The sequence below is a fragment of the Engystomops pustulosus genome, chromosome 8 (genome assembly GCF_040894005.1).
Source record: "Engystomops pustulosus chromosome 8, aEngPut4.maternal, whole genome shotgun sequence".
NCBI lineage: Eukaryota > Metazoa > Chordata > Amphibia > Anura > Leptodactylidae > Engystomops > Engystomops pustulosus.
In genome coordinates this window covers 16,970,447-16,993,724 of record NC_092418.1, presented here as the reverse complement: position 1 = coordinate 16,993,724, position 23,278 = coordinate 16,970,447, and the positions used below count along the sequence as shown (strand labels likewise).

General features: G+C 44.1%; 1 protein-coding gene and 1 long non-coding RNA gene across 4 annotated transcripts in view; one reads left to right on the top strand and one right to left on the bottom strand.

The window, feature by feature from the left end:
- CACNA1H (calcium voltage-gated channel subunit alpha1 H) overlaps positions 1–23,278 on the top strand; it is a 308,384-nt gene that overhangs the window by 165,626 nt on the left and 119,480 nt on the right. For all 3 annotated transcript variants that reach the window (XM_072119929.1, XM_072119927.1, XM_072119928.1), the window contains exons 5-7: positions 866–963; positions 5,487–5,646; positions 19,702–19,978. In XM_072119929.1, coding sequence (XP_071976030.1) covers positions 866–963; positions 5,487–5,646; positions 19,702–19,978 — 535 coding nt within the window. The remainder of the gene's footprint in view (positions 1–865; positions 964–5,486; positions 5,647–19,701; positions 19,979–23,278) is intronic.
- LOC140074768 (uncharacterized) overlaps positions 21,056–23,278 on the bottom strand; it is a 147,596-nt gene continuing 145,373 nt past the window's right edge. The window contains exon 3 of the long non-coding RNA XR_011849268.1: positions 21,056–21,455. This is a non-coding gene — a long non-coding RNA (uncharacterized lncRNA). The remainder of the gene's footprint in view (positions 21,456–23,278) is intronic.

Genomic DNA, 23,278 nt, shown 5'->3' with positions numbered 1-23,278 from the left:
ACTGTTATGGGGACACACCCTGGCTCTGGCAATGGGGCACTGTTGTGGGGACACATTCTGGTGATGGGGCACTGTTCTGGGGACACATCCTGGTTCTGGTGATGAGGCACTGTTCTGGGGACACATCCTGGTTCTGGTGATGGGGCACTGTTCTGGGGACACACCCTGGCTCTGGGGCACTGGGCACTGTTGTGGGCACACACCATGTCTCTGGAGCTCTGTTGTGGGGACACACCCTGGCCCTGGCGATGGGGCACTGTTCTGGGGACACACCCTGGCTCTGGCGATGGGGCACTGTTCTGGGGACACGCTCTGGCAATGGGGCACTGTTCTGGGGACACACCCTTGCTCTGGCGATGGGGCACTGTTCTGGGGACACACCCTGGCTCTGTCGATGGGGCACTGTTTTGGGGGGACACCCTGGCTCTGGGGCACTGGGCACTGTTCTGGGGACACACCCTAGCTCTGGGGCACTGGGCACTGTTGTGGGCACACACCATGTCTCTGGAGCTCTGTTGTGGGGACACACCCTGGCTCTGGCGATGGGGCACTGTTCTGGGGACACACCCTAGCTCTGGCGATGGGGCACTGTTCTGGGGACACGCTCTGGCGATGGGGCACTGTTCTGGGGACACACCATGTCTCTGGAGCTCTGTTGTGGGGACACACCCTGGCTCTTGCGATGATGCACTGTTGTTGGCTCTGGTAATGGGGCACTATTGTTGTGACACACACTTCTATATGAAAGCAGTATGGCAGTCGTTGGTTTTTATCGGGACACTGGATTTGGGATGTCATTAGGTGGTGCGTACCATGTATGACTATATTGGGTCTCTCTGCTGACCTTTCTCTTTCTCTCTCCTAGGATGATGGAATATTCTCTGGACGGACACAACGTCAGCCTGTCTGCTATCCGTACTGTCCGAGTTTTAAGGCCGCTAAGAGCCATTAATAGAGTCCCAAGTAAGTGCAAAAGTCCTACATGTAAAAGTCCTACAAACCCCATATCTATTTAAGTCCAAAATACCAAATCCCCTGCATAGAGATATTCTGTAGACGAAATTTTAGCTTCCTGCAGTCACCACCAGAGGGAAGTAGGGAGCTTACTGCAGACGATACACTTTATAAAAGCACAGTATGCAGTCGACTCATGTGCTCCTCCTAGTGGTGGCTGTGGGAAGACAGAATTTTATTTGCAGCATGCACACCAGCCCTCCATTCATTTAGGGCACTATTGGGCATTTGTTGGCCCCAATTCTCATGGGGATCCATTGGTTGGACCACCAGTGATCAGACTACATTTAATTAATGGAAAGACCCCTTTAATTTCCAGGTCTAGCTGTATTATTCTTGTTAAAGGGGTAACAAGAGAGTGTCACCTCTGAACTTCCACAATCAGGTATAATCTGTGTGAGAACAAAACAACAGTGCCTCCACAGGCAAAATAAAGTATTACAGCTCCTGCTGTAAATCAGTGTGTCTGTGCCAGGGCATGTTAGGTCCTCCAAAACAACAGGTGGTCCTCGAAACAATTCTTTATTCTGGGTAATGATGAAGGTCTTGAACAAGGGATCCCTCGCTCCGTTGACTCGGAGTTCCCAATTTAAGATTCATATGCAGATGCTCTAGTCTTGGGCTATGTCGAGGTCATCTGCCGGAGAGTTAATCAATGCCATCGGAAGAGTAATTAACTTCCACCCAATGCTCTACACACTAAGGCGGCATCGCTAGCACGGAACAGCTGTACCATGCCCGAGACAATGAAAGAGACAGAGCGGGAGGATGGCGGGAATCAAGTCGCATGAAGGTGCACTGTATAATGTCCAGATGTGAGGGGATAGAAGAAGGAAATAGACTGTAAATAATCAGCTGCTTCTACACTGATATTATGTATATTAGTCGCTGACTAAACCTATATAATGGCAGTGCCACCTACAGGCCGGAGAGAGAAATGCGCCTGTATGTAAAGAGATATATGAGGATGACAAAAGGTTGCGGTATGGCCCTATAGATGTCATCTAGTATATGAGTGTTACTGCTGCGGACCACTCATTTTAGGCCAATTTTGTCCATTATTAGGATACATATTGCAGATGCTCTCTTAAAGTGAAAGGTGTTGAGTTGTAATACTACTTACAACCTGGCGAGGCGCTATTTTGGGACTAATCATGGACAATCCAAATATTTAATGAATTTTTTTTAAAAAATAATAATGGTCTACTCCAGCAAAACCTGATAGTACCGCCCCTTTAAGTGGACGTTAAGGAAATAAACACCTTGTGAGATGTCCTTGTCACCTGCGTCCTGCACCTCCTGCGCGTAGCCATGACTCTAACACAGTTTGGCGCAGTGATAAAGAGCCGATCTGCTGACACACGCGGGGTGAGGGAGCTCTGACATTGTGAAAATGTCACTTTGTCTCCGCTGGCTCCCATTATATCACTCTCCTCCTGCGAGGCTGCGGCGCTGCTGACAGGGAGACGCCAGGCGCTTGGATAAGGTGTCACCCCGATTCCATTGTGTTCTGTTGACGTCTTTCAGGGGACATCAAACTCCGCAAGAACATGTGTTTTGCAAATTTACTGGGAATCTGACTAATAAATCATGTTGCGGGTACAGTATTTGAAGGCATAGAAACGCTGGGGCAGAGGTTGTATTGGACCTGGGACTGGTGCTGGTGGCGGCACACATCAGGCTGGACTATGGGGTGGAATCCAATGTAGAACCCGGGCACCACATGCATCCTTGTATCTCCACACCGGGATCTCAAGGTGGGTCTTCGTAGATGAGGCTCTTCCATCAGGATATGATCTTTTCTCAAGTTACGGTTCTTTTTGACAAGGATCGTTCAGTTCCTATCACAGACCTGTATTGGGTGTCACCCCGGATCCATTAGGGCTCATTTACTAGGGATCCGAATCACACACTTTCATTGGGTTTCCCGACGATTTCAGATTTGCCCTGAATTGCCCCGGGATTTTGGCGCACACGATCGGATTTTGCCGCATCGGCACCGGCTTTCACATGACAGAAATGGGGGGGCGTGGTCGTCGGACAACCCGACGGATTCGGAAAAACTGCGGAATTTAAAAAAGAATTTGTGTCGCAAGATCAGCACTTACATGCACCAAGGAGAAGAAGGTGAACTCCGGCGGACCTCGGCACAGCAGCGACACCTGGTGGACATTGGCCGCACGACCTTAGTGAATCCCAGCAGAGCAAATCCTCGTCGGAGAACACGCCGCTAGATCGCGACTGAACCAGGTAAGTAAATGTGCCCCATTAGGTCCCCCCCCCAGGTTTTTCCGAATCTGTTGGGTTGTCCGATGACCACAACCCTGTTTTCTGTTGCGTGAAAACCGGTGCCGATGCGCCAAAATCTGATCGCGTGCGCCAAATCGGAAATCGTCAGGAAACCTGACGAAAGTAAATAAGCCCCATTGTGTTCTGACATCTTTCAGGGGACATCAAACTCTACAAGAACATCCATGTGGAAGAGAGTGCCCACACTAGCAAATTAGAAGCTGGACACTCCAGATCAATAGTCTGAAAGCCTGAGGTACAGAGGATCCCTAGGAGTAGAAACCCATGAATTAGGACATTTTCGCACCATTTTTGGCCAAGTTCTACTGGATATGGACAATACAAGAATTTTTGGGAATTCTTAATGGATCTTTGATGGTGCAGTGGTCTTATGGGAAGTTTCTCTTGGAGGTCTAGGTTTTGGTGACCATCAGGTTTTTCAGGTCTGGGTTTTTGGAGGTCTGGATGATGGTGCCCATCACTGCAGACAAGTTCCTTAGTGGACATTGTGGATGTCCGCTCAGATGAAAGTCAGGTTTTCTTACCATCATCCCTAGTTAGGAAAAGACACATAGGACTGGACCTTCTGACAACGATGAAGTCATTGGAGGTTGTTCTAACAATCTGATTGTTCGACCCCTTCAGGATCTAGACAAGTTCCTTGGTGGACACGATGAATGACAGATCAGATGGAAGCCAGGAACTAGCTAGGCTTAACCTCACCCCGGGCATTGGGAACTAGCTTTGGCTTGGAGGGTTTGGAAGGTCAGGGAGGACTTGTTATAGACTTGTTCCAGGCATGCTGCACTCTAGTAGCACTCGAGTAGAGAGAGTCAAGAACTTGGAGAGAGTATCAGACTTTGACCCTCAAAGGCCCTTGAAGGGTTCGGAAAAATCATTGAGACCCTGCTTCTAATTTAGTGGGCATGAGAAATAAAAAATAAAATAAAAACTGTTCACTCTGGGGTAACCTTTTTTAGGACTTACGCTCCCCCTGGAGGACCCAACATAAAACTCCATTACATTGATATAAATGATCTTGATGTAATACTTTTGGTCTCCTGCGGGATTGCTGTAGGGAAATGAATCACGTTCATTATAGCCAATCACTGGGTCTCACAGTAGCAGGATTACCATTCACGGGACTAGTAATCCAGTAATTTACCCTTATAGGTTTCGTGTAGTGGATGATGGGGGTAGTATTCCAATCCATGTCATATATTTTTGGTACCTGTACAGAGATGATTTATGTCCATAAGGTTAATATTAGTTGCAGTAGACGTTGATGGAACACATTTTGGTGGTTGTACGTTGCGGCTGTGTGGGGGCGGGCGGATTTAGAACAGCTTATATTGTTTATTTGGTGTTTACTTTGTCGAAGGCGCGATGTGCGGAGAGCAGCTATTTGTCTTCATGGTTTTTCTGTTTGGTCACCATGGTGCTCAATCCGGGCTAAATGTCTAGTTTTTTTTAGGATGTTGTCTGAGCACTCAAAACACTAACTGGTAAATTTTTTATTTCTATGTACAGTATGTATAGAACATTCCTTGTGCCAGATTGTTAGATATTCTGGATTATAAACCTACAGTATTTTTCGGACTATAAAGCGCACCAGATTATAAGGCGCACCATCAATAAAGGCCTGCTATAATGTCTAGGTTCATATATAAGGTGGACCGGATTATAAGGATGAATGACCAGCAGGTGGCAGACCTGTGCACAGTACAAGGCAACTGTTGTCTCTAAGTACGGTTCATATATAAGGCGCACTGGACTATAAGGCGCACCTTTGATTTCTGAGAAAATCAAAGGATTTTTTGTGCGCCTTATAGTCCGAAAAATACGGTAGTTAATAGTGGGACCCTCTAGACTACACAGAGAACTTCTCTTCTTCTGGAGGACCTATCATGTCCTGCATTGCACTGACAGCCTATTGGACACGGTGTAATACTTCATTCCTCCAGTGGTGGCACTGCAGGGAAACAGAAACACTTAGTGACAAGAGCTGATCGATTGAGGTCCATATATATTATTATGGGATTCTGCAAACAAGGTGCGATTGTCCACAGCGGTGTCCACGTCCATACAGGATGGATAGGATTGTGTAGCATGTGCCTGGGATAATTCTGGGCTATTGTGTGTATTGTGGTGTCCCTGATGTGTTGTCTTTGTCTCCCCCACAGGTATGAGAATACTGGTGACCCTGCTGTTAGATACTCTGCCTATGTTAGGCAACGTCCTTCTCTTGTGTTTCTTTGTGTTTTTCATCTTCGGGATTGTCGGCGTCCAGCTCTGGGCGGGTTTACTCAGAAACCGGTGTTTCATTGACCAAGATATTATAAAGTAAGTGATTTTACCTCAATTTTATGTCAGCGCTCACATGAAAAATAATTACCGAAAAAAGCCGTCCCTTGCGGAAAAAATGGAGGAAACACATAAGGGGTTGTCTCCCAACTATTGAGGGTTAATTTAACCTATAAAGACGTGATAATTCCCTTTTTTGAATCTGTATATATTGCAAATGTGCAAAACCTGTCTCCATGGTAACAGACTACAAATATACCCTGTGTAGTCTGATTCTTCAGCCTTCACACTGCTGTGCTCTGTGCTCTCTGCAGCCAGTGTTAAGTAGTGTCACTGGAGAAATATGGAATCATACCTTTGTGTATGTTGTCAGTAACAGCAGGACTGTGAAATATGGATTTATATTCCAGGATTTTGGCTTATTCAAGTGCACTGGGGAAATGCCACTCCTCACACTGCTGTGAGCTGTGCTCCCTGCAGCCAGTGTTAGGTATTGTCCCTGGAGAGATGTGTAATCAGACCTTTGTGTATGTTGTCAGTAGCAGCAGGACTGTGATATATGGATTTATATTACGGGATTTTAGCCTATTCAAGTGCACTGGGGAAATGCCACTCCTCACACTGCTGTGCACTGTGCTCTCTGCAGCCAGGGTTATGTAGTGTTACTGGAGAAATATGGAATCAGACCTTTGTGTATGTTGTCAGTAGCAGCAGGACTGTGAAATAAAAGGCTACTTGGTTGAATGTAACACTTTTTTTCTCAGAGTAGAGAAGAAGGTATGTGGAGCTGCTCAGAGCAGAGAGCTAAGAGCACAGCAGTGTGAGCACAGCAGTATGAGGACAGCAGTGTGAGCACAGCAGTATGAGGACAGCAGTGTGAGGACAGCAGTGTGAGGACAGCAGTGTGAGGACAGCAGTGTGAGCACAGCAGTTTGAGCACAGCAGTATGAGGACAGCAGTGTGAGGACAGCAGTGTGAGGACAGCAGTGTGAGGACAGCAGTGTGAGCACAGCAGTATGAGGACAGCAGTTTGAGCACAGCAGTGTGAGGACAGCAGTGTGAGGACAGCAGTGTGAGGACAGCAGTGTGAGGACAGCAGTGTGAGGACATGCCACTACTGCCAACTTTTAAGCATTTTGCATGTTAAATATGAACCAATACATACTAATAATCAATGTGTATGGGATATGGGAAGCAGTGATAGCTGTACACCCCTATAGGCGTGTATAGAGGGATACCACCCCCCCTCTCCCGGGGTGGAATCCTTCCTAATATGTAAGTGATGCTGGTGATGTCAGCCCCGCTTAGGATTTTACATAAAACCTCTACTTTCACCTCCAGTTGCTGCATAAAGAAAAGGAAATGTCTCTGGGTGATGAATCATTACCATTAATCCACTTAAAGGGACGCGCCGGGGAGGCTCATCCATCCCCCTCCTATAAGAGGCCATTAAGGAGATTAGGGGACTTGTGTGTATGTCCCTTATCAGCCCCGCTACCAGCCGGCCCCGTCATGTCCCAGATAAGGAGAGGACAGTGGGGTCAGGTCAGAGATATGGGGGGCTATCATACCGTATATGGCGATACTACTGGAGGACCCTGAGGGTAACAAGTGGGTAATAACTGATAGACATGTGACGCCATCACTACAATCTCATTCACAGCAGACGGGGGTCCTGGAGATCACAAGAATGTTCTATCTCACCTCCGGAACGTGACCCCGACATCCTGTGCTATCCTTAGGTCATAGCTATGGTTACCTCCATATACAGTGTTACGTAGGACCATCCACATAATACCGCCACTAAGTCACTACCTTATGGTGTCAAATACCCAAAACTGTACATGAGATTCATAATACTGCCATATAGTGCATGCAGACTAGTATCATAATCCTGCCGCTATACAGTGCTCATCAGGTATCCTATAGGGCTATATAATACTGTCATACAGTGCCCCCATAATAGTGCCATATAGTGGCCTCATTCTAGCGCTGTACACCTTCCTATTAAAGCCATATAGTTAAATACACTGCTGTGTGACGCCGCCCCATAGTGAATGCATTTTATTGTTTCTAGTACAGTAATAGTGCCATACACCTACATAATAGTGCCATATACCTACATAATAGTGCCATACACCTAGATAACAGTGCTATATGCCTACATAATAGTGCCATATACCTACCAAATAGTGCTATGCACCTACACAATAGTGCTGTATAACTACATAATGGGGCATATTTACTTACCCGGTCCGTTCGCGATCCAGCGGCGCGTTCTCTGCGCTGGATTCGGGTCCGGCCGGGATTCATCAAAGCAGTTCTTCCGCCGTCCACCAGGTGGCGCTGCTGCGCTGAAGTCCGCTGGAATGCCTCGAAATACACCGGCCTATCCAGGATGAAGGTGAGTGAAATTTTCGCGACACAATTTTTTTTTTAAATGCGGCGGTTTTTCCGAATACGTCGGGTTTTCGTTCGGCCACGCCCCCCGATTTCCGTCGCGTGCATACCGGCGCCGATGCGCCAAATTCCGATCGCGTGCGCCAAAAACCCGCGGCAATTCAGGTACAATCGGCGCAAATCGGAAATATTCGGGTAACACGTCGGGAAAACGCGAATCGGGCCCTTAGTAAATGACCCCCAATATCTGCGCGGGTTAAGGAACTTTTGTTTAACATATCTGCCGCATTGGAAGATGAAAAGCGCTGCCCCCCACAGACCGGTGGTCTTCATGACCAGTGCCCCCCTCCCCTCCTGGAAATGGATCTTCCCATGTCCATATCTCTATACAGACTGGCACGGTCTATGTATCAGCCGGGGGTTATCGCTTGCCCTTCTCATCTAAACAAAAAAAGCCTTTGCCTCTCGCAGATTGTCAGCGGAGCCCCTCCACGCACTCCCAGCAACAAAGTCATTTAAATTCCACTTTCCCTCTTGCGCGCCTCAGGATGGAAAACATTTTCGGAAAGGTCAGGGAGATGAGTTAAGTTGTGCTATTTAAATGCAGATATACAGAACCCCGAGAGTAATGGGAGCATCAGATAAAGACACCTGCACATCACTCATAGAGAAAAGCAGCCGGCAAGGACAATGCAGGAAGAGTCCTCATCTATCTGTGCAACTTCTTAAGGGAACCTGTCAGCAGCTGTGACCATACCAACAGCAGCCAGTGTTAGGTATTGTCCCTGGAGAGATGTGTCATCAGAACTTTGTGTATGGTGTAAGTCCCCGCTGGACTGTGATATCTGGATTTATATTCCAGGAGTGCAGCTTCTTCTCACACTGCTGTGCTCTGTGCTCTCTGCACTGAGGTGCTTAGAGCACAGCAGTGTGAGTATAACTCCCACCCCACACACAGCGTATGAGCACCTGCTAAAGTCTTAAAGCTGTTACAGCTGTTACTCAGAGCAAGGGCGAGGTCTGAGCACGCTCAAGAGGCAGGGAATGCTGGGAGATTTCAGCTCTGAAGTCTGCAAAATAGTGAATGCTTGTATTTATATGAAATTAGTGATGGGGAATGATTATAGGGCGTGAACCCCCCCAGTATGTGATTTACCCATATAAGTGGTACTACAGGGGGTGTTGCCGCAGACCCCATGTTTTTGGGAGACACGTCTTCTTTAAAAACCCTCAGCATATAAAAAGGTGCTGTCATTTTTCCTCCACAGATTGAAGCCGTTGTTGTTCGGCCTCAGATTTCCCACACGGTCGCCTACTCCTGTTACTCATTCGGTAATAAGCAAAATAGTTGTTTTTTCGTAACGTTAAAACTACTGGCGCTATGTAATGGCCTTACTCATTACTGGTGAGTGGGTAAGTCACTGCCTCCAGCAGAGTCGGCGCACTCCTCCTCTGCTGCTATTAGTCAGCACTTACCCATTTCATTCACCTAAAGCTTTAGTGATCAATACTATGTTCTGATTGGATAGAATGTTCTATCCCCACCTCCTCAAGGAATAGTAAGTGCCGCTGGGATCCCTACTGTGAGCCAATTGGCTTCCCGCCTATTCCCAACTCCTGGTCCTGTAACAGTCCACACTATTCTCTAATCCTATAATAGTTCACACTGATATCTGGTCCTATAATAGTCCATCCTCTACCTGGTCCTATAATAGTCCATCCTCTACCTTGTGCTATAATAGTCATTCTCTAATCTGATCCTGTAATAGTGCACTCTCTATCTGATCCTGTAATAGTCACTCTCTATCTGCTCCTGTAATAGTGCACTCTCTATCTGCTCCTGTAATAGTGCACTCTCTATCTGCTTCTGTAATAGTGCACTCTCTATCTGCTCCTGTAATAGTGCACTCTCTATCTGCTCCTGTAATAGTGCACTCTCTATCTGATCCTGTAATAGTGCACTCTCTATCTGATCCTGTAATAGTGCACTCTCTATCTGCTCCTGTAATAGTGCACTCTCTATCTGCTCCTGTAATAGTGCACTCTCTATCTGCTCCTGTAATAGTGCACTCTCTATATGGGCCTGTAATAGTGCACTCTCTATCTGGGCCTGTAATAGTGCACTCTCTATCTGGGCCTGTAATGGTCACTCTCTATCTGGGCCTGTAATGGTCACTCTCTATCTGATCCTGTAATAGTGCACTCTCTATCTGCTCCTGTTATAGTGCACTGTCTATCTGATCCTGTAATAGTGCACTGTCTATCTGGTCCTGTAATAGTGCACTCTCTATCTGGGTTTGTAATAGTCACTCTCTATCTGCTCCTGTAATAGTGCACTCTCTCTATCTGCTCCTGTTATAGTGCACTGTCTATCTGATCCTGTAATAGTCACTCTCTATCTGCTCCTGTAATAGTGCACTCTCTATCTGCTCATGTAATAGTGCACTCTCTATCTGCTCCTGTAATAGTGCACTCTCTATCTGCTCCTGTAATAGTGCACTCTCTATCTGATCCTGTAATAGTGCACTCTCTATCTGCTCCTGTAATAGTGCACTCTCTATCTGCTCCTGTTATAGTGCACTGTCTATCTGATCCTGTTAGAGTGCACTGTCTATCTGATCCTGTAATAGTGCCCTCTCTATCTGGGCCTGTAATAGTCACTCTCTATCTGGGCCTGTAATAGTCACTCTCTATCTGGGCCTGTAATAGTCACTCTCTATCTGGGCCTGTAATAGTCACTCTCTATCTGCTCCTGTAATAGTGCACTCTCTATCTGATCCTGTAATAGTGCACTCTCTATCTGCTCCTGTAATAGTGCACTCTCTCTATCTGCTCCTGTTATAGTGCACTGTCTATCTGATCCTGTAATAGTGCACTCTCTATCTGCTCCTGTAATAGTGCACTCTCTATCTTTACCCTTGAGCATCAGGGCGTCTTTTTTTTCCTACATAGGGAGTTACAACTAGCAATCTCCCCTTCTATCTGTCTAACTAATCCTGTAACAGTGTACACATGTTGCCCATTACAGCCCAATCTCTCTACAACACTCATTTTCTCTAGGGTTGCAAAAAACGGATTTCATTTCTTTTTACTCAAAGAGATTTTTCTTAATTTTCACATCCGCGATTTTATATTTTTGCACACAAAGAATTGTGAGGAGCAAATCTGGGGCGCTTTTATCCTGCGCTGCACCCACAGATCTCTCTTCTGTATTGTGCCCAATAATTTCCCTTCTACCAGAAAAACACCTTCTGTTCTCACTCCATCAAATCCTGGAGATTGCTTTAACGCTTTGGTGACTGGTATAACCTGTAAGAACACCATCACCACCCTCTACTGGAGCGTCTCTCTGCTGAGGAGAATTTACTCTCCTCAGAACTGGATTTCATTGTCATCTGAGCCATAATCTTTTATATTTTTACACCTCCTGGACTAAGTGTACCAGGCCTTCATATTAGTATATCTTCATCAATGGGGGGGATATATCAGAAGTGTCTGAGGTAAAACTGTTCTAGTTGCCCATGGAAACCAATCAGGGCTCAGCTTTTATTTTCCAACAGCTGTTTATAAAATGAAAGCTGATCCCTGATTGCTTTCAATGGCGAATTAGAACAGTTTTACCTCAGACATTTCTGATAAATCTCCCCCAATGTGATGTTTTATCACAGTTTATTCAGGTTCTAGGCCTCAATTATGAGATTGTCATGGCGGCCCAGAACAACCAATCAGAGCTCTGCTTTTATTCCTCAAACTGCCCTGGGAAGATGAAAGCTGAGCTCTCATTGGCTGCTATGGGCAACAAGCACAATTTTACTACTAGACTAATTTGATAGATGAGGCCTATATAATGTTTACATCTTCCTAGTCCCTGTGTCCCCAGTCAGGCTCTTCCGCCATGTCCTGTGGTAATTACGGCCTTTGATGTGCCATTTCATGACAGAACGGCCGTCGTACATTATTTATCCTATACAAATATGTAGGAGACGCTGTTTTTTGCATAGAGAGACATATTCCTATCCTGAAATAGCTATACGGAGATGTGTGGTTGTAGAAACAACTGTGATAAACACCGGCTGTCACTAGGGTTTCTCTAGATGTAAACATCACGGATATCCCCTAATTTGGAGAAAAACCTCCCGTACAACGAAAGGAAAACTGTATTTTTCCTTCACCCTTCTGAGAAATTTTATTGCAACATCTGTGTATCTGGTTCTAGGGGAAAAAACATCATAACATGATTATAATTATCATATTTTTAGTTTTATGTGTTCAACACTAGGGGCACTGATTATATTTTACCTTTTTTTTTTTTACCTTCGGTGCCACGTAAGTGGTTTGGGACACTCATATAGCCATTGTTTAAGTGACCATGTAATTACCTTTTGTAAAGGTTTCTAGGCTGCTATGTGTTCACCAGGTTGTTACCTCTAGGAGTGGTCCCCGTATTGGTGGTGGGTCAAGAGATATCAGTGCAATGCAAAAGGGGGCTAGTGGTCAGGACAGGGCAAATTTCTGGATATGGGCAACTTCACAGGACTCACTAAGTGTTGTGCTAATACAGTGGGTACAGAAATATTCAGCCAGTTGGTAAGATCATTAATGAACACTCTCCTTCCCATCTTGACAGAAATGTAGATATTTTTACTCATTTATTAAACATGAAAAGCTGAAATATCATAGCCTGATGATGCCACCACTTTGTGTCACTGCTGGGATTGTATTTGGCAGGTGATGAACAGCGCCTGGTTTTCTCCACCCTGGCCAGATATTTCCCATACCATAACTTTGTCTCTAAACTCCTTGGGCAGTTCCTTAGACCTCATGATTCTGATGTGCACTGACATGTACCATGAGCTATGAGATCTTTTTTTTTTCAATTCGGGGAATAAAACTTTTATCACCTAATAAAAGGCAAAAATTGTCAAAAAAAACACTATTTGGTAAAAGTCAAACGATTACCATAAACACACAGTGCCAATTTATCAGGGTTTGTATGATTGATAACTGCTGAACATTCATGTAATAGGCACAATTCCTGGTGCATTGCCCATTGCCCCATTTGCCTAGTACCTGGTTGTTAATCGGCCTGGCCTTGAACTGCCTTGTGGGAACAGTGCAGCAGCCCTCCAGATTGTAATATGGGCGGTAGCCCGGGACCCAAGTATTCTAGGGGGACCATGACCACCCAAACTGCCCACCAAATCTTATACTGAGAAGGACCTTCACCCATGAAATTCTTGTACATCTATTCCTGCTCTCAATACACATGTACACATGAACCAGTTGAGGACCTGTGAAGGTCCTCCAAACGTCCTGAAACCACAGTTTGAAAGCAGCAGAAGGGACACATCTTCCATTCCCCAGGAATATGATTCTAATATCATATGTAGGTGATTCCAGACTTGTAGGGGCTATAATATTTATACAGCGCAGGACCAGTGGTAGTCCTTATCCATCCCTGACCTGAGAAAACCACACAGGTGCTTGCTGGGAAGTGGTTAATAGATGTAATGAATTTGCTCGATAAATTTAGGACAGCAGATATCAGAGTACTTCCCCTTTAAGTCATCGCCTATATATCCTTGTCAAAGACTAACTCAATGGAGAAAGTTGCTGCTCCTATCAAGCTCCTTGTACGCGACAGTGATCAGCTCCACTACAAGTAGGCGCAGAGCCCTATAATCAGGAGCGGCAGGAGCTTATTTCTGGAATAATAAGTTTGTATATTGCTTTTTATTGTACAGACACTTTCATCCTGATGAGATGACGGTGTTATTTTCCATGCGGCAACGTAAGCGTGAAGGAACTTGTCCGTCAGGAGCACAGAGGCTGGAAAATTGGTTTACTACTGTGTTACCTGATACAATGAAATTCAAAGGACTGATAAACAAAACACGTTCCCAATATCTCCCCAAGAATGGGGGGGGAGGGGGTTTGTAGACATTAGCCCCACCCCTTGTGTCTACCCAAAAACATATTCCATACTATGGGGCAGATTTACTTACCCGGTCCATTCGCGATCCAGCGGCGCGTTCTCTGCGCTGGATTCGGGTCCGGCCGGGATTTATTAAGGCAGTTCCTCCGACGTCCACTAGGTGGCGCTGCTGCTCTGAAGTTCCCCGGAACGCACTGGAATACACCGAGCCGGGCTGAGTGAAGGTAAGTGCAAGCTCCGTGACACATTTTTTTTTTTAAATGCGGCGGTTTTTCCAAATCCGTCGGGTTTTCGTTTGGCCACGCCCCCCGATTTCCGTTGCGTGCATGCCAGCGCCGATGCGCCACAATCCGATCACGTGCGCCAAAATCACGGGGAAATTCAGGGGAAATCGGTGCAATTCTGAAATATTCGGGTAACACGTCGGGAAAACGCGAATCGGGCCCTTAGTAAATGACCCCCTATATGTCTCCTATAACATGAACAGATTCCACTACTGTCCTTAGGTAAATAGCCCTTTTTAACCTAAAAGTCATGAATTCACCATACTATTTCATTTAGAGGGGTGCGTGCTGACCCCATGGCGGTACCTCAGTTATAAAACTTAGTAGGCCTGCACAATGCTGGGTGTAAATGGTCACATTTACTATCTGAAAGCAGAGGTTTCATAGGATGATTCTGCTTCTTTTCTGCAGAGACGCGGGAAAACCCTAAACATTAGTGAGGTCTGGATAAGTTTCAGAAAGGGAAGAGTAAACCTCCATGCACTCCGGCCCGTGTTATTACAGCTTCCATACTTGTATGTTCTCTTGTGAGCACATGTGTTAATGTTTTCATTAGAACCAAATGTTTATTATGTTCTCTGTAAACCAATATACTTCACAGGAAATGTATTCCCCCCCCCCCCCCCCCAACACACACACCAGTCCTGGAATACAAGACCCCACCACAAGAACAAACTCTGATTTATTAGGGACATGAATTCAACACTTTGTTAGAGTAGAAAATAGAAAGATCCCCTTCTAGTCTTAGATACTGGATCCACGCCCAAAACACTATAATATTGCCCCCTCTGTACAGGAATATAACTACTATAATACTGCCCCCTATGTACAAGAATATAACTACTATAATACTGCCACCTATGTACAAGAATATAACTACTATAATACTGCCCCCTATGTACAGGAATATAACTACTATAATACTGCCCCCTATGTACAGGAATATAACTACTATAATACTGCCCCCTATGTACAAGAATATAACTACTATAATACTGTCCCCTATGTACAAGAATATAACTACTATAATACTGCCCCCTATGTACAGGAATATAACTACTATAATACTGCCCCCTATGTACAAGAATATAACTACAATAATACTGCCCCCTATGTACAAGAATATAACTACTATAATACTGCCCCCCTATGTACAAGAATATAACTACTATAATACCGCCCCCTATGTACAGGAATATAACTACTATAATACTGCCCCCTATGTACAAGAATATAACTACTATAATACTGCCCCTATGTACAGGAATATAACTACTATAATACCGCCCCCTATGTACAAGAATATAACTACTATAATACTGCCCCTATGTACAGGAATATAACTACTATAATACTGCCCCCTATGTACAAGAACATAACTACTATAATACTGCCCCCTATGTACAAGAATATAACTACTATAATACCGCCCCCTATGTACAGGAATATAACTACTATAATACTGCCCCCTATGTACAAGAATATAACTACTATAATACTGCCCCTATGTACAGGAATATAACTACTATAATACCGCCCCCTATGTACAAGAATATAACTACTATAATACTGCCCCTATGTACAGGAATATAACTACTATAATACTGCCCCCTATGTACAAGAACATAACTACTATAATACTGCCCCCTATGTGCTGGTCTTCTCAGATGAGCAGATGAGGCAGTGTATGACAATAGTTTGTTATGTTGTATTGTCTCTCATGTAATTAACAACAGATTGCGGTTTCATTATTTTTCAGAACACACACAATTAAATTAACAGCAATGAATAATTATTTCCATTCCCGGTGATGTATATCTCGGTTGTTCATGGGTGGAGGACACATTTATGTGCTTAGGCTTCTACAGGATTAGACATACATGGCTGATTCCTTCAAGAAACAGCACCATACATGCTCAGAGGTTGTGTCGGGTATTACAGCTCTGCCCCATTCACTTCAAAGGGGACCCCATTATCTACTTTTACTCCATGTATGAAATGTTTTTTCTAGATTTCTCTCTTTTATGTGAAATCTCGCCTGTTTACCTATTAAAAAATCTCCTTCAAAGTCTTGTGACAATGAGCAGAGAAGAGTCAGTTTTTGTCTGAGATGAGTCAAGTTTAGATGCTACGGGGGAGGCTTTAGTTCAGACACCTGTATCTTGGAGTCTATAGAAACATGGATATGGTATCCAACTTTTCAGGCTTGTGGTTCTGTGGTTCTAAAGAACCAGAGATATGGGCTTGTAAAACAGATAGTAGGGAATATGAGCTGCAGACAAAGCTCCAACTCCCTCCTGTTTCTTTAACTGTCTGTATCTCCTCTTCTGTAGCTCAAAGAGCCACAATCCTGATACAGTCTGAAAGAGGAGATTCTTATTATGGTCCTAGGTGCTATAGATCCTACATTATAGGTGTCTTAAGTGTCTCTCCCCCTGCCTCCCATCCTGACTCATCTCAGGTAAAATTTGACTCATCCCTGCTCATGGTCACATGACTTTGAAGGAGATTTTTTCTTTATAGGATAGGATGAGATTTCAATACTAGAAACAACATTTCATACCCGACCTGAGGGGGCTGGGAGTTTTAATGTGGTAAAATCTGAGGTAAAAGAGCTTGACTGCATTACCACACACAACCTGCAGACCAGAGTGGCGCTGTATAGCTTCTCCATTGACTAAATTTCACTTGATTTTAGGCCCCATGTAAAAATGTCTTTGCTGCCCATAGTAACCAATCAGAGCTTAGCTTTCATTGTTGAAAGACCTTTAGAAATGTGAAAGCTGAGCTGTGATTGGACGCCAGGGGCAGCAAGGACACTAGTGTAGTAAACAAAGTCCATTAGATTTAGATGATGGTATATTGTGTACAGCAGGCACATAAAGGGTGAATTTGGGCTGAGGGGACATCATGGGTGGCCGCTGCGGTATCTGCGCTCCGGGCACACATCCATCACGTCTGAATGAAGAAGAAAAAAAGTTGAAAAAGTAAAAAGCAGCCGAGGCGGCGGAGCGTCCTTGAAGCGTCTTTCTTCCTTATTAGGGCGCACCACGGTGACCACACATCACCCTCTGGCTGCAATCTCGCCCCAAATCACCAGATCCCTATATTTTATGGGAACATCTTTGATGGATTGGGATGAACCCCGGACGATTTGGCAGGGAGAGGCCCGTGGGGCGGATTATTTATGTGACGGGTGCGCGAGCGCACACCCAGCGTCGCTGTACCTGGATATCGTAACAAGTTCTTGCGGCTGAGGGTTTGCTACAATTACATGCAATGCGGACAGTAAGCTGAATGCGCTGCATTTGTTTCAGTGTGTCAGCGCAGGTAAAATACCGTAAAGTAATATCCCGCTAGATATTAACCCCTTGTGACGCACAGTAACAGTGCGGATAATTGAGTGTGATCTCAAAATCCGTACAAGAACGCGTATGTAATGGCACCGCGGCCTCGCGTTCCAGCTAGGACGCACATATGGAGCATAAAAATGACACATCCCGTTAATGGATTGCATGCTCAAATTTTTCTGAACAATTTGGGAGGGAGACAAATATTTCTGTGGCTCTTTTCTGTCCTGCGTCGCTGTTGTTAATAGACTGGACGCGGTCTGATGGTTTGCAGCTATTCTACAGTGTCACATCTCATCATTTCCACGTGGTCGGTCCCAATCCAAATCAACAACACCGGAACCGTCTGATGCTCCGGTCATCCTACTTTTACACATTTCAGTTATTCTATTTGCACAACCATCCTGCAACTTTGACTATCTATCCTGACTGTTGTAACCTCGTGTTACACTGTGCACTCACCTGATGCCCATATTACAAACTCGTTCTTGTTATATATAGTTCTAGATTGTTGCGCTTATTTAGACTGTATTGTACTGGGCATTGTTGATTTAGCTAATTTACTCAACCATCCTGCAACTTTGACCATTTATCCTGACTGTTGCACCCTCGTGTTACACTGAGCACTCACCTGTTGCCCATATTACAAACTCGTTCTTGTTATATATAGTTTTAGATTGTTGCGCTTACTTAGACTGTATTGTACTGGGCATTGTTGATTTAGCTAATTTACTCAACCATCCTGCAACTTTGACCATTTATCCTGACTGTTGCACCCTCGTGTTACACTGTGCACTCACCTGATGCCCATATTACAAAGCAGTTTCTGTTATATATAGTTCTAGATTGTTGCGCTTATTTAGACTGTATTTTACTGGGCTTTGTTGATTTAGCTAATTTACTCAACCATCCTGCAACTTTTACCATCCAACCTGACTGCAGTGTGCTGTGCCACATTGTGTAATTCCCTACATGTGAAGCTGGATTGGTGCACTTCTTCAGTTACTGTATTTTACTTATGCACTGTTGAAGCAGTCTAATGTTATCATATTTTCACAAGCGTCCTCATCCAACCTGATTGCCATATTGTCATATTGTATATGTATAAGTTACTCGGTGCCCATACTTCATTATAATTCAGAGCATATGATGCTAAGCTGTTGCACTTCTTTTGTCACTAGAATCTACTTTTACATAGTACAGCAGTACAACATTATCTTTTTTGCACAACCATCCTGCAACTTTTACCATGCACACTAACTGTTACACCATGTTATATTGTGAATATTTTAAAATTACTTGCCGCCGATAATACACATGTTACACTGTGGGACTTTTTAGTTACTAGATGCTACTTTTGCATGGTTAGAGCAGTGTGTTTTGTGTTATTTGCACAACCGTCCTGCCACTTTTACCATCCAACCAGACAGCAGTGACAAAATATCACATTATGTATACTGCCCCTAACTAAATGGTAATGCCTGACATGCAATATAATTAGATTTTACTTTTAAAAAGTTGCAGCCATGCAAGTTTGTCTCATTTGCACAACCATCTTGCAACTTTAACCATCCAACCTAACTCTTGTGGCACAGTGTCATATTGTGTATATTATGTATAGTATAAGTTACTTGCTGCGAATGGGTATTACTGACATATGATGCTATACAGTTTTTCATCTTTAAATACTAGACGCTACTTTTCACAGTTGAACCAGAGCAACATTATCTCATTTACACCACCATCCTGCAACTTTTACCATCCTAAAAGTTTAAGTATAGTGCTTACTTGGTTCTTATTCTACAATTCCAAAAATATGATGTTCACCTATCATATTTTATAGTCATTAATGTTTTACTTTTGTACATTTGAAGCAGGACAACTTTATCTCATTCATACAACCCTCCTGCGACTTTTACCATCCAACACCATTGATATAGTTTAGGTTTGCAGGACTGCAGTGCATAAATTAGTGTCAGACTATGTGAACGCTTGTCAAATTTTTGCATATAAAGGTGAGTGTCATGTTTGGAGGCGGTCTCAGACAGAATGTAGGAGGGGCCTATTTTTAAGTTGCTAATGGTTGTAATAGGTGTTGAATAACTTTGGTTTCCTGTCTCTGCAGCAGTTACAATCTCAGCTCCCTGAAGAAGTATTATCAGGTGGATGATACCGAGGATAACCCGTACATCTGCTCATCTCAACGAGACAACGGGATGTTGAAGTGCCAGGACATCCCGCCCAAAATCGACTGCTCCAGTTTCAACTTCCCAGAATTGGGGGGCAGGAACAACTGTGATTTAAACCAGTACTACAACGTATGCAAACCCGGAGATCTGAATCCTCACAAAGGGGCCATTAATTTTGATAACATTGGCTACGCCTGGATAGCCATTTTTCAGGTGAGCGAGTTCATGTTTATGGGGCGTGGACAGATTTCGTACATATCAATGTTTCGGGACAGGAGGCGGGACATCCACTTTTTACAATATGTCAGTGATTATGTAGATTTGGGGCGAGGTTGAAGCCCCCATGTGAATCCAGTAGGTGGGATTTATCTTTACAATTTGTCTTGGACTTGGTTGTCCAGGTTCAGTTCCATTTTTGTTTTAGCTGAATTTGTCAAGTGAGTCCATGTATGTATCTATGTATCTGTAACCTACTGACCTCTCTGACCCAGGTGGTGGGGGCACATTGCAGTCAAGGGTCAATGTCACTGTTACCCCAATGTGACTATTACCCCAATTCCAATATAACCCCTATTCCCATAATCACCCACATAATCCTAAAACTGTATAACCCCAATGCCAATATAACCATAATAGCCATGTTACCTTAATTAACCCCATTAGACCCTAATACTCTTATAACCCTAATTTCCATATTACCCAAAGTCCATATAACCTTGAAGGAAATTTACCATGAAAATCCATCCTGATAAACCAGGGACATTACCCATAGATCCAGGCACCGGGACTGTGGTATCTTCTTATATGTGTTATCCAACTGTTCCATTATGCTAATGAACCTGAAAGGCTTCTGGGTGGTTCCCAGAGCCCTCCTGTTACACTGTCTCCCCCTCCCCCTGCTCAGCACTTTCCTTTCCCTCTGTCTGATGTAATCTCACACAGGGGGAAGTGCTCCTGCACAGTGTAGCAGCCTGTGAAGCTGCAGCACAGTGTGGCTATGGTATCATCCCCCAGAGCCCTTCTGGCTCATTAGCATATTTTTTTTCAAGTTGATCTAAGAAGAAAGGCAATGGATAACAAGTACAAGAAGATTACCATAGACACGGTGCCTGGATCTATGGGTAAGTGCCCCTGGTATATCAGGATGGATTTTTATGGTAGATTTCCTTTAAAGGGTTTGTATGAACCCAATGGCTATATGATCTAATGTCCATATTACCCTGTATGGTCACTAGGGGGCAGTACATGCAGACCCGATCAGTAAAGAATTGGTGGCAGACATCTCCAGGATCCCTCATGTCTTTGTCTTGAATCGCTGTCACTTCTGATTCCTCCTCTCTGTCCCTTCGGGTTCGTCCTAATCGCATTTCTCTTTAACGCATTTTACGTGAATTGTCTCGGTTTCGCGTCCTCTCATTTAATTACTCACAACGTTGCGTTTCTCTCTGCAGCCGCTAACTCAATCACAGCAGGGAAGTGCATTCCCACAAGAATACAGATCTAATCTGCGGGGGTGAGGGGTCTGCTTGCTTTCAGTGAATGGAACCAATCTTATTATATAGCAGATGAGGGAGTGTTACAATGTATCATGTCCCATCTTGGATTCCACGTTACCTTCACAGAAACACTGTGACAAACTGTAGATCTGGTTAGTAAAGGCAAGCGGTGATGATGCAGATGAAGAATCATCCTATAGGAAAGGAGAATTATTTAACAACTGGTACAAGCAGTGGTGGTCAGTATAACCTGAGCAGTATGATAACTTGGAAACATAATGTACATGATACAAAGTTCCAAATCCCCCTCAAAGCCCCAGTATTGTGAGATACTGCTTCCCTGCGGCCACCACTAGGGGGAGCTTCAGAGCTACTGCATACAGGTCATCACTAAACCAACAGTATACAATAAGCTCCTGAGCTCCCTCTAGTGGTGACTGCAGCTGCTGATTTTTTTCTTTTTTTCCATTTAGCTATGTCACTACAGCAGTTCTGGTGCTCTGTATCAGAAATACTCCGTTCTGACTGTGCTATAGATGGTTTAGGAAATTACTCCGCACAGAATGATGAACCTGTTAGTAAATGGTGGATATTCCCTTTAAGGATTGTCATTCTTGGAGTCGCTGTATTTCTGCTCAGCTGTAGGGAGAGGATAACGACGTGTTGCGGTACGGAGCCCCGTGACGCTTTTCAGCTTCTTTTATCATATGGCAGTGAATACAGGAGGATGTTATAGCTGGAGGTGTAAAATGCAGATAATACACAGCGAGAGTGAGAAAGAGATTGACGCTGGAGATGAGACTGCCAGGAGACTGACTGCTCGATGTTATGTGGAGACACGGGCGAGTAAACGGAAGGAATCTATAATGGGAACGAAGAGTCCAGGAGTGTGACGAATCCATGCATGATATTCCCCAATTATATTATATGGGTCCTAGTGCAATACCAAACATGTTAAAGGGGCTTTCCGAAAATCCTAAAATACCCCATGAGACATTTTGCCAACTCTCCTGCCAGAGCCGGAAGAATCGGTGTTCACAGGACCAAGATCTGAGGACACTGAGCCCCAAAATTTATACTTAAAGGGAATTTCTTATCAATCATACATTGCTGAATAGCACACGTCACGTGACCGCTGCTGATCTCATGATCAATTTAGTGTTTGATTTTTAAAAATCCGTCCAACCGTTCCAAAGATATGGCCCTTCCAAGTTCATATAGGAATTAGCGCATCTTTGTCAAGGGGCGGTAACCTTTTATTTGTATCAGAGACACTCCCCCTGAGAAGATGAAAGATTACCGCCCACTGATTCACGTATAAGCTTCCGAGGGCCATATCTTTGGAATGGTTGGACGGATATTAAAGAAACAAACACTAAATTGATCAGGGGGGCAGCAGTGATCACATGGGGTGGGTTATGCAGCCTTTTAAATTTGGTGACAGATCCCCTTTAACTGTTAGCAGAGATCCATTAAGGAAAGCACCGTCAGCCCCTTACAGAAGATCCTCTCAGTGTAATTAATAAGAGGGAACGTCTCGTACGGTATTATGTCGGCCTGGCACCCTAAAGGTAGAATTAAATGGGAACATTGTCAGGGTGAGGCGGTAATTACTTACATTATCCAACATGACTGTGATAGAGGAGCCGGAGCTTGGGAATAACTTATACAGCTACGGGTTTATAAGATCTCTGCTTATTGTGAGTGAATGAACACAAGTGAAACAGGGGCAAGAGTCATTACAGTGTAATAATGGTGCATTATCTATATCCACAGGGGTCACAGACTATCTACCTATATATCCATCTTATATATCTTATATCTATATCTATCTCATATCTATCTATTCTTCTCTCATATATCTATCTATCTATCTATCTATCTATCTATCTCATATCTATCTATCTATCTATCTATCTATCTATCTATCTATCTATCTCATATCTATCTAACTCATATCTCCTATCTATCTCATATCTATCTATCTCCTATCTATCTATCTATCGATCTATCTATC